The sequence below is a fragment of the Rhinatrema bivittatum genome, chromosome 6 (genome assembly GCF_901001135.1).
Source record: "Rhinatrema bivittatum chromosome 6, aRhiBiv1.1, whole genome shotgun sequence".
Lineage (NCBI taxonomy): Eukaryota > Metazoa > Chordata > Amphibia > Gymnophiona > Rhinatrematidae > Rhinatrema > Rhinatrema bivittatum.
In genome coordinates, this window is record NC_042620.1 from 248,109,619 (window position 1) to 248,123,976 (window position 14,358).

The 14,358-nt window shown below is 42.5% G+C and overlaps 1 protein-coding gene across 1 annotated transcript in view; it reads right to left on the reverse strand.

Moving 5' to 3' along the window:
• COL18A1 (collagen type XVIII alpha 1 chain) overlaps window positions 1-14,358 on the reverse strand; it is a 352,734-nt gene that overhangs the window by 2,934 nt on the left and 335,442 nt on the right. Inside the window, exon 39 of the mRNA XM_029606745.1 lies at window positions 9,064-9,179. Within this exon, the coding sequence (XP_029462605.1) occupies window positions 9,064-9,179 (116 nt within the window). The remainder of the gene's footprint in view (window positions 1-9,063; window positions 9,180-14,358) is intronic.

The window sequence follows — 14,358 nt, forward strand, 5'->3', positions numbered from 1 at the left end:
TTTTATTTGTACTCTAAGAGTCTGATATGCAGTGCCACTTAGCCGGATAAATGAGGACTTACTAAGTGGCGGAGGCTGAATATCTGCCCATGTTGAGTAGCCGCTACTTATTTGGATAAGAACCTAGTTGGATAAATAGTTATCTGGCTAAGTGGTGGGCAGGAAATGAGTGTTTCTGGGAGGAATTACTTAATATTATTTATTTGATTAATCGCAATATGTTACAAAGTAGTCAAAGCAATGTACATTTTCAATTATATTACAATTATATACTAAAATACACAAAAATCAAATTAGCCTAATATTTGGCAGCATTAAAAAAAATAAATTCATCATATAATGCAAACATTGAAAATAAGATAAAACAAACAAAACAATCTTTGTATGTTTCTATGAGAACAATCACGTCTGCATTCATATTGATGGGAGCCACAGAAAGGGAGTTCTCTCACATCCTTATCTGCACCTCCTGAAGGATCTCACATACTGAGACTGCCACAATCTCCTTAGGAGGCTCCACAAACTGGAGGCTATCCAGCATTTTATTTCTGGTTTCATCCTCCTTCAGCAAAGGAAACAGAATGGCCTCTTCCATTCTCTGCACAAATCTGGAGAAGGAAAAGGCGTTGGAGAGGAAACCTGTGAATTCCTCTTCAGAGACATATCCAGATCTGTAGTCATAACCTCAGGAATACTCTGAATCCAAACATAACTGGAATGCCTGGGGAGACGACCCAGATGCTGCCCTTCCTGCAGACAAGGCCTCAGAGAGGGAAACACTTGTCTATTGGAGCCTGACACCTAAGGAACTCCTGTGCATTGGTGAAGCTTACTCTCCTGATGGGCTAGACATCACCATTGGTGCAGAAACATCAATCTCAATTTCCCTCTGGGAACCAACATTGGCACCAAAGTGCTTTCCCATGAGCTCCAATTGGGATCGACACCCCTAGGGGGTCATAGTCACGCAACTGATACTCCAGAACATTTTGCAATGCACCCAGGCAAAGGACATATCTATCACGGGGATTTGTGACAGACATGGCTCTGCCATAGAGAAGGCATTTCTTGAAGCCTGGAGGATGAAAAACTAAGGCGGCAAAATTGAAGGACTCGATGACCATGATAGGTCAATGCTCCTCATCTGGAGCACTGACTGAATGTGACAATGAAATGAAAACTTACAAAAATGTCCAAAAACCCTTACCCATGGACAGTAAAGGGGAGAAAAGACTGCAGGGCCCTGCGATGAACAATTCTTTCCTGTTCTGGATGAAACCCCATAAAAAAAAAAATAGCAGGAGAAGAGAAAAGAAGAGATTGAGGGGCCCACATGAGAATGCATGTACCATGCCAGCCTGCACATGCCCAGTAAGGCACACAGTACATAAAAGTTCTGGGCTGAGCTCCATCAGATGTCGTCACCCACACTTGTGAGGACTGCTATCCTGCTTGTCTTTGGAGAAACACTATAACATTGCTGTACCAGAAAAATACTGGACTCATAGCCCTGACAAAATTGCAAAGCATGAAGACGTTTTGATCACCAGGGACATTCCCAGTCTAAGTGACAAAAAGCTTGACATTAGAAAAATCAATATAGTGTAAAGGGAAAAACACAAGAATGGCATTGCTAACATCAGTGTAAATAACAGACAACAATTCTGAACCATGCAGGTAGAGAGAGAGAAGATAATAAAGAACTAAGAGGTGCAGCTAGAGACCAAGAAAATGTGGCAGAAAGATACAGAAATAGTCTTGAGCACCATCAACTTCCAAGTGCAACCTGATGTGTTCGCTGTACATATGAGCTTCAGAATGACGCTCTTTTTAGCACAATGCAAATGTGGCTCTACTGGCCACCGGATGGCACAGTGAAATCAGCCATCAATAAGAATGCAGATGCAATTATATCAGGGGTGGGCAAGCTATTTTCATCTGGGACCATACAACTGACCCTTGGCTGCACAGAGGGCCAAGACAGGGGTCCTTGAGAGGGGATGGAGGTTGGAAAGAAGGGAAGATCCACCCTTGGTCAATCTTCCTCTCCCCTGCTCTCTCTGCTCCTTCCTTTCTTTCTCCCTACTCTCCTGTTCTTAATCACATTTCCTCTCTCTCCCTCTCACTCTCCTCTCCAACTCCCTCTCCTCTCCCACTCCTTCCTTTCTCTCCTTCCTCTCCCTCTTACTTCACTCTGCCTCCGAATCATTCTTCCTCTCTTCCTTCTCTTTCCCATTCACTCTTCCTCTTTCTCACCCTCCTTCTCATTCTATTCCCCTTCTCTCATGCCAGGATTACAGTCCTACCAATCTGGTGAACTCAATGATGACCTCTATTTTCTTTCTAAGCCGACTCTAATTTTCCTTTGTTTATTGGTCTGGAATGTGTGCACTGATCAGCTTAAGTTCGGACAGTAAGCTTCTATTTGTTCAAGCACACCCATTGACTTGCTCTGTTACAACATTTAAAGGCAACAAACCTTCCATTTTCAGACAATGGGAAAAAAAAAGGAGCATCTTATTACGGAACCAGAGCCTGCTGAGTGGAGAGCTTGCACAACCTGGACTTAGTCCTGATGGAAGCTCCACCCCCTCACCCTGTCCAGCCTCTCGCATGATGAATTTCCCCTTTGCTCTTTGCACTTACTGGAAAGGGTGGAAAGTGAGGCAATGTGTTGCTTCTTCTGGAGACCCAGTCTGTGCAATTTTCCTTCCCTTTCCTCAGCCACCATTGTTACAATTCCAGGATGGGGCTTCTCTGATTCACACTTTGGACCAGGCTGCACCTTGACTGAAAGCGCTGTCCTTCCAATCAGAGAAGAGTGCAGGAAGGGGGCCATAGAAAAGAACCAATGGGAACCCATGGAAGGATAGGGGAGGCAGGCCTGTTCTGGCTCATGAGCCGTAGTTTGCCCACGCCTGGTTTATATAGTTAACATGGGGAACTTTCTAACTAGGAAGGTGGGTGATGTTTGATGACAATATGATCCTTCTAAATAGGAGAGTACACTTGGAAATATAAGAGAGAATGTTCTCCGAGGAACAAGGGCTGGTCACTAAGGAAGGGGTCTCAGAGGAAGGAGTTTCTGGAGGGGTCTGAACCATTAAGGAGGAATAGGCACTATGTCCAGTAATGCTAGGGCTCCAAGAGGAGAGTTTTGAGTTCTTAAGAAGCTGAGAGGTGTCTGGGAGGTTTCAAAAGCCCTAAAGGAGTGACTCAGACGTGGAAGGAGCTGGATATTTGGAGTTTAGAGAGAGAGAGACAGAATTTGAGGAGACCAAAGGCAGGAGGAAAATGAGAAAAGTGAGGAGCTGAATGCTGGAGTTAAAGAAAGGAGCTGCAGTGGAGTCTGGCAGGATCCAAGGGAGCGTGGTGCTTATGTGGAGTTCCAGTGAAAAGTTGGGGGACTGCATCTGCCAACAGAAGGGAGTGAGTTACCTTGGAGCCAAGGGGTGCCCTGTGAGTTTACTGGACAGTAAGAAGAAATGACACAGAGCCTTTGTGAATAAAATGCTGATAAAGAGAATTTGGGAGGAGAAAGTACCAAAAATACTTTATTTTTGGTGTGGGAATGCAGAGGAATTAGCCAAGATTCAAGAGGAGTAACAGGGAAGAAAAAGAGGTCAGAAGAATATGGACTGTGACCTTTGACCCTTGTTTTTCCTGACTTTTGCTATGGCTCTGGACTGAGTTCAATATGTGGTTTGTGTTGCTGAACTGGTTATTTTTGGAAGCAAACTGCTTTCTTTTGGAGCATAACTATAGACTGGACATTGTTTTCTTCAGGAAAGTGTTCTCAGCCCAGTTTGGGCCCTGCTCCCTAGCCTACATTATCTGGAGAGAGCAATCTTTTCACCACCCTGGTTATGTGTGACCCAGAGCTGAGAAGGTGACCCCCTGGCAAAAGAGGAGTTCCATAAATATTAAGACGTGCACTAAAATTACATTTGAAATCATATCCAAATACCTTGGCTTCTGAGTGAGATTCAGTCCTGTCATGGTAACAAAAGAAACCCATTAGGAGATTTTACCCCATGTCATTTGGGAGGGTTAGAAAAGAGAATTCAGTTATCTTCCAAGGAACAAGTTTTTCAGGAAGAAGACCGTGAAAAACATTTTAAGAAAAATTGTGATACTGGAGATTAGAGACATTAAGTGTGTATACATGCAATCATGTATAGTATTGCCATTCATCTCAAGCATTGCTAAAGTGGGAATGTAAACTATAAATAATGTTCATAAGATACATGTACATACAACTTCAGCTACTTCACTGTTCTGAATAGAAAATGGTGGTTTTGGATTCAGATATCAAGAGGTTACGGAGTCTCTCATCTTCATCATTTAAGCTATCAGACTGGGAGATTTTCAGTGTAGTCTGGATGTATAGGATGCATAGCTCCACACGCCACCAGAAAGTATCTTCAGTTTGAGGTAGATAGCATGCATTGCCTTCTGGGTAAATCTCTGCACAGAGGGAATTAATTCTGTATTAACAAGGAAATGTCATGTAGGCTCACATCAGGGCTCCTCCATTTCAGAAAGCCATTGTGTTCAGGGATAGAGTAGTGGAGACAGTGCAGCTCCATGACTGTGTCATCAAGTGGGAAAATCCATGCTTCATTGAACAAACAGATTCTATTATTTGTGGGAAAGATTCCACACTGCCTAGGATGGTCAGATTTTCAGAGAAAAATATTTATTCTGTAAACAAGGACAGTTCACATAAGAAAGGAAGGAGGGACATGCAGACCCAGTATGTCAGAGAATGTCAAGGTCCTCTTGTGGGCAGAGAAGAACCGCCACGTTCTTCCTTCAGTTCATGTAACAGGAAAACTGGACTCTCAATCTGATTGGCTGAGTAGGAATATCTTGTGGCCTCATAAATGGGAACAGAAGTAATCCATCTTTCAACTCATCTACGAAAAGTGGAGATCTCCATCTATGGACTTCATGGTGCTAATGGTCAATAAGAAAGTAACACAAAGCTTCAGCTGTGAGTACAGATGGATTCATTCACAGGTGGAGTTCATACTTGATGTATGTTCCTCCCTATTGATAATCAGAAGGGTACTTGACAGTATCAGGTACAATCCAAATCCCATGATACTTATGGTGCATACTAACCCAGACTACCATGGATTCTAGAATCTGAGATCAATATCAGATCCACTGATAAAAAGAATATGATGCAAGTTCTGATATGTCCCAGACCCAATGTCCCTGTGACTGATAGTCTGGAAATTGAAAGGCAGCCTCTGAAGAGAAAGGGCTGTTCAGAGTTCATGATTTCTAGCTTTCTGACCTCTTGAAAATTCTCTACCAGTATTTATTGCTACATTTGGTACCACGAAAAAGGTATTTCGGTAACTAAAGCTTCTGTTAATTTTCTTTTTTAATTGTTTGAGTACCAAGAAAAGGGTCTCATGATGAATTCAATCAGGTAGAGAAAGCTAAGAGAGGAATCACAATGAGAAAACAATCCTTCTTGAGGTAAAAGTATACCTGGAGAAGGATAACTAACTCTTCTTTTCAGTTTATTTTTATGGGTCTGTATTATTCATTTCATTTATTAAAATTTAATATCCCACTTGATAAAACATGTTACCAAGAGGCAATACAATTAAAAACAATCACTTTCCAAAGATAAAATAATTATATCATAAAACAATACATAAATCAACAGAACTTAGGACAAAATAGTTAATACTAAGATAACATAACACAAAATCAGACAATACATCAATCATCATAACAAAGCCAAATTAATATAATCTAGCAGATATATCAGGGGTCAACAAACCAAAACACAATAGGCCACTATCAGACAACAAATTAAGTATTGTCAAATGCCTTATTAAAAAAACAAGATTTGACAACTTCTCTGAATTTTACTTAACTGGGAATAGAGCAAATATTGGAAGCTAATGCATTTCAAAGAGATGGTGCTTGATAAATAAATGATAATTCTCTGGTGGTTTCCAGACAAATTACGGATGGTTGGGGTACATGAGGAAGGCCAGCTTGTGAAGAACATAAACAACATGATGGAGTATAAGGGACTAATAGTTTAGACAATGTTGTAAGCCAGTTGACAAAGTGCAAGAAACATACTTAACACTTTAAATCAAATCCTTAGGTAATTAATGTAACTGTTTCAAAGCAGGAGAAATGTGATTATATTTTCAAAGATCAAATATCATTCTAGCAGACATATATTGTAATAATTGAAGACACTACAAATGAGTATTAAGAACACTAGGTATAAGCGAATTATAGTAATCTGATTTTGAAGTTACAAAAACATGAACCAAAGATTTTAAATCTTTTACATCCAGCAAAGGGCGAAGTTTCCTAATATATCTTAATGAAAAAAATGATTTCTGAACAGTAGCAGAAATACATTTGACATAGTGAGAGCCGAATGCAGTTCTACATCCAAAGAAATTGCGATAGGTTTTACAGGAATAGGTATTCCTGATATCATAGGTGCAGCCACTGTAGGAGAAGACTTAGCGCTAAACCAAACTGCTTTAGATTTAGAAGAGTTCACTTGTAGTTTATGATTTATAAGCCAGGTGGCCACCCTGTCCAAACAATTATTAAAGAGAGACAAATCTATGGGATCCTTCAATTTGAAAAAGCCAATATCTGTTAGTCATCCACACAGAATGAAGGACGAAAGCCCAACTCCTGAATCAAAGTGGCCAAAGGAGAGAGAAAAATATTGAACAATAATGGAGCCAGAATGGAGCCCTGAGGGGCTCCATTCTGGCTCCATCGCGTTCTGGCTCCATCGCGTTCTGGCTCCATCTAACGCGTTCTGGCTCCATCTAACGCGATGGAGCCAGAACGCGATGGAGCCATTCTGGCTCCATCGCGTTAGAAATTCTATCCCACTCAGCTTGAAAAGAATGCTCAAATAGAAAAGAAGAAAAACCAGGCCAAAGCTTCATCAGCAAGACCAATCTCACTCAAGTCTACTGACCCATTCACAGTGTCAAATTCTGCACACATGTCTAAAAATAAATAGCGCAATCTTTGAGGTTTCAGAATTAACGTTAATGGATTCAGGACTGAAAGAATCCTATTGAGGTTTGGTAGTCATGTAACCACCTACTGATGAGAAATACCAGCTAATTTACAGGCCGATACAGTACAGTGCGCTCCGGCGCTAGGGACGCGCTAGTGTCCCTAGCGCCTCTTTTTACCGCCGGCCCTAATTTTAATAAATTAAAATACTGTATCGCGCGCACAGGAGAGCGGGCAAGCGCCCGCTCTCCTGTGATTTTACTGTATCGGCCCGTTATTTTGCTGGCCACTGAGGTTTTGCCTCTCTTCTGTTTTTACTCTCTACTTCATCTCATAACTTCTAATATCAGAATAAAACATTCAAAGAGTGCCTGTCAAAGAAAAGGTCTTTTTGCTAACTTGGATGTTGTTAGTGTCTGCTAAGTTAGCTCGGCCAGAGACAGTAAAATTCCTATTCTCCCAGAACACAACTATCACCTGGTAGGTTCCCACTTATTGAAAGTGGGGGGGCAGTCTTGTTGAGGGTAGTTCATACTGCTAATGCAGGGCAAGCCTAGGACCAGCACCAGACTGGGGTCTACTTAAGGCAGTCTTGCTCAGCCAAGATCTCCAGCTCTAAGCAGCAGGGGGCAACACTCCAAGGAAAACTGTCATGTGTTGGGAGTTATCAACCCCTATTTTGCACCAATGGTTAACTCAGCCTTCCACCTGAATCAAGAGATACTGTTTCTCCTGATGCTAAGCCAGAGTTAAAATGTAACTAACGTCAAAATATGTTTTGAAGTTTTTTACTTACATAGACCTCCATTCCTTAAAATGGCTATTTGTGAGCTATGGGTCAAATTAAAGAAGAAAATTTGCCTTTAAATCTTACATTGTCAGACTGGCAAAGAACTGTATCTTTGAATCCTGCAAGATAAGGACTGAATTCATGAAAACTCATTCTACTAGGGCTATAACTACCTCTCAGGCAGCAAGATCAGAGACCTTTCTAATGGATTTTTTTTTACTGTATATGGCAACTGCCTGGAACTCAGTGTTACTGTGCACTAAACATTAGCACATTGACAAGTGGGCATCTGTAGATGCATCTTTTAGATGCAGAGTTTTCTAGGTCAGAATTGGTCCTCTCTAGAAAGGGATTACCATGGCAGGTTAATCTGGTTTAGTCAAAGGTACAGCAAAACAGAATTACTTACCCAACAATTCTTTGCTGTTAATCTCACACCAGAATGAATAAACTACTCTATATATTTATTTATTTATTTATTTAAAATTTTTATATACCGGCATTCATGTTGCAAACACATCATGCCGGTTTACATATAACAGGGGTGTACAATGTATATCCTGATCTTTCTGCTGTGGTTAAATAATGTTTGTTGGTCAATATTCAGCACCACAGCTTCTAAAGTTAGCTGAATAAATTGTCACAAATATTTAGTGAAGCATTTTCAAGTAGATGCTCTGCTGATATAGCCGGATAAACTTAGCCAGCTAATTTCTACACTGCTCTCTGGAAATGGATAGATTTAGTCAGATAAGTTATCCAGCTAAACTCTGCTCCAGAACATTTCCAAATAACTATTGTCTCGCTAAATAGTCAGCCAGATAAGTTGAAGGCATTTAGAGCAGTGGAAAAATGTAAAAACCACTATTGGTCCAGCTAAGTCTCAAACTTATCTGGACAAACCATCTGAACACTGACCCCCACTATGTTGTTTAAAATTTCATTTTATGTAAGGAGTTCTCTGCTAAACAAGTCAGTTGGACTGGTGCTGGGGAGGAAGTGACATCTCCATGATAGGAGAAGGGGAAAAAAGCCTTAAAATGTCCTAAAAGCTATTGATCTGACCCTGGCAGGTAGTATTCTGCCATCTGGTCCAATATGGTATAACACTAACAGAAAAGAATTGTCAGGTAACTATTTGTAGCTCACAATGATACACAGAAATATACAGACTAACACACTATACAGGAATTAGTACAGTGTAGCACCATTAGTTGTGCTTTTAACATTTTGTAACCCACCAGTTTGCATCTCTCAAGACATCTCTTCCATCAAATGAGTAGATTCGTACCCCAGCTCTGAGCTGAGCTTCAGAATTTGAGAACAGAGATTCCCAGTTATCGAAGAGTATCTCATCCTAGAAAGAAAACAAAATAAATGAGACCTATAATTTCTGCTGCTGGACTATAATCCCCTGCCTTAGAAATATCTACATGCATTTTTTATGAACCATAATTTTCTGTACTAAGATTAAGAAATCTGTTGCTGGAGCACAGTCCCCATGCATAAGATGACCACGTATATCTGTGCCCCCCCCCCCCCCTTAGGGATGAATTTTCAAAAGCATTTACATGCAAAAAGCACAGTTTTATGCACATAAAAGGACTTTTGAAAATTGCCCGCAGGTCCCATGTGAAGCAGCAATTCTGTTCATACTTTTATATGAACTGCAAAGACACGTTCTGGGGCATGGAGGTGAGGAAGGGGTAGCATTTACGAGCATACTTTTCATTTTCAAAAGTAGGGATGTAAATCTACTCGCACACATTTACACTCGCTAACGAACAGGTGTAAATGAGTGTCCTGGGTTCTGTGCAGAATAAAATTCTGCTTTGAAAATTCAGGCTAAAGTCTGTGTAGATTATGCCCATGCAAACTTTAGCTCTTCATGGACTGCCAAAAATTACCCTTCCTAAGAATACCTGCTCCTGAATAGTAAGATAACAGAAAGACAGATGCTAAGAAATGAGAAGTTTAACTTGAGGTATACAACAGATTTTTTTTTTCTGTTTCTCCAAGTTTAAACTTCTGCTGGTTTCACCTGCTTTGCTTTGTATGAACTTTATATATAGATAGCTAGACTTATTTAGTTTATTTATTTATTTTATTTATCAAGTTTTATATACCGTCGTTCGGTTTCGCCATCACAACGGTTTACAAAGTTTCGATGTTTAACAGAGTTTCCAAAAGGTTCTTGTGATTAACAGATATTGTAGGCTTTATAAACGTCGTTCGGATGTCAAACCATACAGTTTTGGTTATGTGTTATATTACGTGCTTGCATTGGCTCCTAGAGATTTGCATTCATTTATCACAAAGTAGGCCATTTCCACCTGCCTAATTCGGCGTGGGTGGGGGGCCCCGAACCCTGAAACTGATTTTCCCCGAACTACGAGGAAAATTAGCATCGATGAACTGGAGAACCTCCAGCAACTTATGACGGATGTCTTCCTCTGACAGGAGCTGGAAGGGGATGGCCTCTGCCATTGCCCTTACAAAGCTCACAAACGTCAGGTCTTCGGGTGGAGATCGACATTGCTCCTCCGGCGGGGAGGCTCCGAGAGAGGGTCATCAGAAAACTGCGAGGATGGGTCAGAAGAGTCATCGTCCCATGGTACATAAGGACCCTCCTCCTCACTGGGGTCCAGGCGCCGAGGGTGGGGGCCATAAGGGACAGCTGACCTGGACCCCAAGGGTGCCAGAGGCTGTGGGGTCACTGACGGCATCGATGGAACCCCCGGCATCGAGGGGTAAACTGGAAGGAACCGGTGGTGGCCCGGGGAACAGCAGGCAAGGGTGCCCGTTCTCCGAGGCCTCATCTTCCTCGGAGGACCCGGGAATCGGGATCGCTCCAGTGGCCGAGGAGGCATTGAAGGCGTCTCGGGCACCGGTTGCATCGGTAGGGCACTAAGAAGGATGTCCAGACGTTACAGTAGAGATGCGAGCATCGATGGCAGAGGCTTGGGCCCTGGTATGGGGGCTGGTGGCGCCGGCAGCTCAACACTCTGGAGTGCTTTGAGCACCGCTGACTGCACCCTGTGGTCCAACTTCTCCTGGAGGTCCTGAGCCATCATCAGGACTGATGGAGGGGGATGAGGCGTTGCTGGCACACCCTCTGGATCCTGAGGTGGCACGGTGCCCTGCACCAGAGTCGGTGGGGAAAGACTCGGGCTGCTGGGCGTACCAGAGGATGGGGCTTCTGGTGGCCAGTGATGCTTCGATGGAAGATCGGTCACTGCCAATGTCGCTCTGGAACCGGAACTGTGTTGAGATGGTGGCCGGTGTCGATGCTTTCTGGACTTCCGGTGCTTGGCCTGGTCTTTTCCCAGCGCCGAGGATGTCTATGACCCTGAGGTCTGCGGGAGGGGAGAGACCACCGAGGATTGATCTCCCTCTCCCTGATCCTTTGGAATGCTGGATAGTGGGATCGCCAGAGGAAGAGCCGGAGACAGGTCCCTGCAATCCTGAGCGTCAAGGACAACGAAGAAGGAGTGGAAGATTTTGGCGTCCTGAAGAGCTTCTCCATGGCACCCGCAGACAACGTGCGAGGATCCCAGGCAAAGGATACAGACCTCGTGCGGATCCATGATGGACATGGTCTGTGGGCACTGGGGACACCGTTGAAAACCTGATGAAGCCATCAAAAAAGAGGTCAGCATGTGGTCAATGGCCGACAGGCACGACAGTGCAAGGGTCGGGAATAGACCACAAAGAATGACAGAAAAGACAGAAAACGAGGATACCTACCAGAACAGAGGAATACCGACCGCAAAGGCAGACTCGACGCAAAAAAAAACACCCGAAAAAGTTGTAACACAATTTCAAAGAGTTGCAGCTCCACAACCGCGAGGCTACTGCACTGCAGAAAAGAAGAGACTGAAGGGGGACCTCGCGTGGACGTGCAGATAGCAGCAGGATGAACATGCTCAGTTTGCCAGTCAAAGTTTTCCGAGCCAGGCTCCATCGGATGATGTCACCCTACCATCCTGCTTGTCCTAGGAGAAAGCACTTTTCAGTACTACAAAAAAAAAAAAAGATCTCTTCACAGGATGTCTAGTTCCATAAACCCACAGTAAGTGGTTTCAAAGACCAGCTAGGCTACTGCTGCTTGGGACTGTATCAAGGGCTGCATATTACTGCAGGCACAAAAATCGAGTGCCTGGAAAATGGAAGAACTGCGTAAGACTCTGAGGAGCTGTAGTCTCTCCTCACCCCAGAGTGGAACCTCTTCTTGCTCCCCAGGTGTAGACTTGAGTAGGAGTTCTTCTAAGAGGCCTCCTCCAAAGGCAGAAAAGGCTGGGTATTCGGGATCAAGCAAACCAAAAACTAAAAAAGCATAGATTGAAGCTGGCGATGTAGCTGATGCACTATTCTTTGGCCCAGGTACCGTCAACGCAGACAGCTCTGGTACCATCGATGAACTGTTCTTTAGTGCTATCGACACACAGGACTTCATCAAAGTCACCAACACACAAAGCCACAACACTTATATCCTCAACACACGCACAGGCTGATGCAATACTGATGCGCTAAAAACATGCAACCAAAATGGGTGCACTTTTTTTCAACGTGCACACAATCGCCAGTCATGGGTACTCAATGCAATAGACAAATGAGCCACCACACTAAAAAGGACGCACTAGGGATAAATGTTGCGTCATTAGCGCATCCATGACTTTGGGTGCCAAGGAGAAGTGGCTGTGCACAGGTTAGGAAAATGGATGCTAATTAATTGAGCATCTATTTTCCTAACCTGACCTCCTTTTAAAAAAAAATTTTTTTTTAGGTTACTCCTTTTTTTGATTCCTCCGACTTAATATCGCCACGACATTAAGTCAGAGAACTACAGAAAAGCAGTATTTTCTGCTTTTCTGTTCACTTTTGGGGCTCCTCAAGACTTGATGCCAGCTCTGGGGCTAGTGTTAATTTTTGAGGTTAAAAATGTGTGCGTTGTGTGCGTGTAAGGGGGTAATAGCTAATAGCCTCATCAACATGGCATTTATATGTGATGAGCGCTATTAGCTACGCGCTGGTTTGGACATGCATTTTGGATGCGCTAATCCCCTTATTGCATAAGGGTTATGGACAGGCATCCAAAACCTGCGTCCAACCGTGGGTAACCTGTGTGCTAGCCTGAGCGCACGGTATTGCATTGGCCTGTCAATGCACTTAGCACCAGAGCATGCAATTCATTGAGACTCGACGTCAATATTGCTCCAAGAGATGAAACAAGCTGCCCCATTGTCGATGCCTGCTCAATGTTTTCCACTTTACTAATACAAAGAAGTGTATCCATGGGGCGGAAGGTGATATAATGAATTTCACCCCACCAATTACCATGGCAATTTCATAATACAGTCTACTGGAATTGGGGCTTTCACCTAGAGACACCAGATTAAGAACATAAAAACATAAGAAATTGCCATTGCCATACTGGATCTGACCAGTCCATCAAGCTCAGAATCCTGTTTCCAGCAGTGGCCAATCCAGATTACAAATACCTGGAAAGTACCCATACAATAAATAGATCCTGTGCTACTAATGCCAGCAACAAGCAGTGGCTATTCCCTAAATCAACTTGATTAATAGCAGCTTATGGACTTCTCCTTCAGAAACTTATCTAAACCTTTTTTAAACCAAGCAACATTAATTGCCCTAACCACATTCTCCAGTAATGAATTCCAGACCTTAATAGTGCATTGAGTGAAAAAGATTTTTCAATGATTTGTTTTAAATGTGCTACTTGCTAACTTCTTTGCCTGCCCCTAGTTGTATTATCTAAAAGAGTAAATAACTGATTCACATTTACCCAATCTAGTCCTCTCATAAACTTTATAGACCTATCAATCCTCCCTCAGCTGTCTCTTCAAGCTAAACAGTCCTAACCTCTTTATCTGTTCCTCTTTTGGGAGCCATTCAATCCTCTTTATCATTTTGATCGTCCTTCTTTGTACTTCTCCAGTGCAACTATATCTTTTTTTAATTCCTCAGTGACCCAAATTGCACACAGTATTCAAAGTGTGCTCTCACCATTGAGCAATACAACAGCATTATGACATTCTCCATTATATTCACCATTTTCTTCTTAATAATTCCTAATATTCTGTTTGTTTTTTTGACTGCCACAGCATATTAAGCCGACAATTTGAATGTATTATCCACTATGAGGCCTAGATCTTTTTCCTGAGTGGTAACTCCTAATATGGAACCTAACTTTGTGTAATTATTGCATGGGTTACTTTTCCCTATATGCATCATAGTCCAAATGCTCATCAAGTTCACTCTTCAATTTTTCTTCTCTTTGTTTAGAGGTCTTGATGATAAGTATCATTAGATCTAAAGAGCATTTGTTGAGAATTGCTTCCCAACAATTCATAAAAGTGGAATCGTCTCGAAACATGCTCGGTGGTTTATTAACCCGTAGCCCTCTTGGGATTCGTTTGAAGCGACAGTAATCCAACAGCGTCGATGCATGCAGAGAACTTCTTTTCATACTCTTACTGATGCTAATAGTTTGTTCCCATTTCTTGATGTCA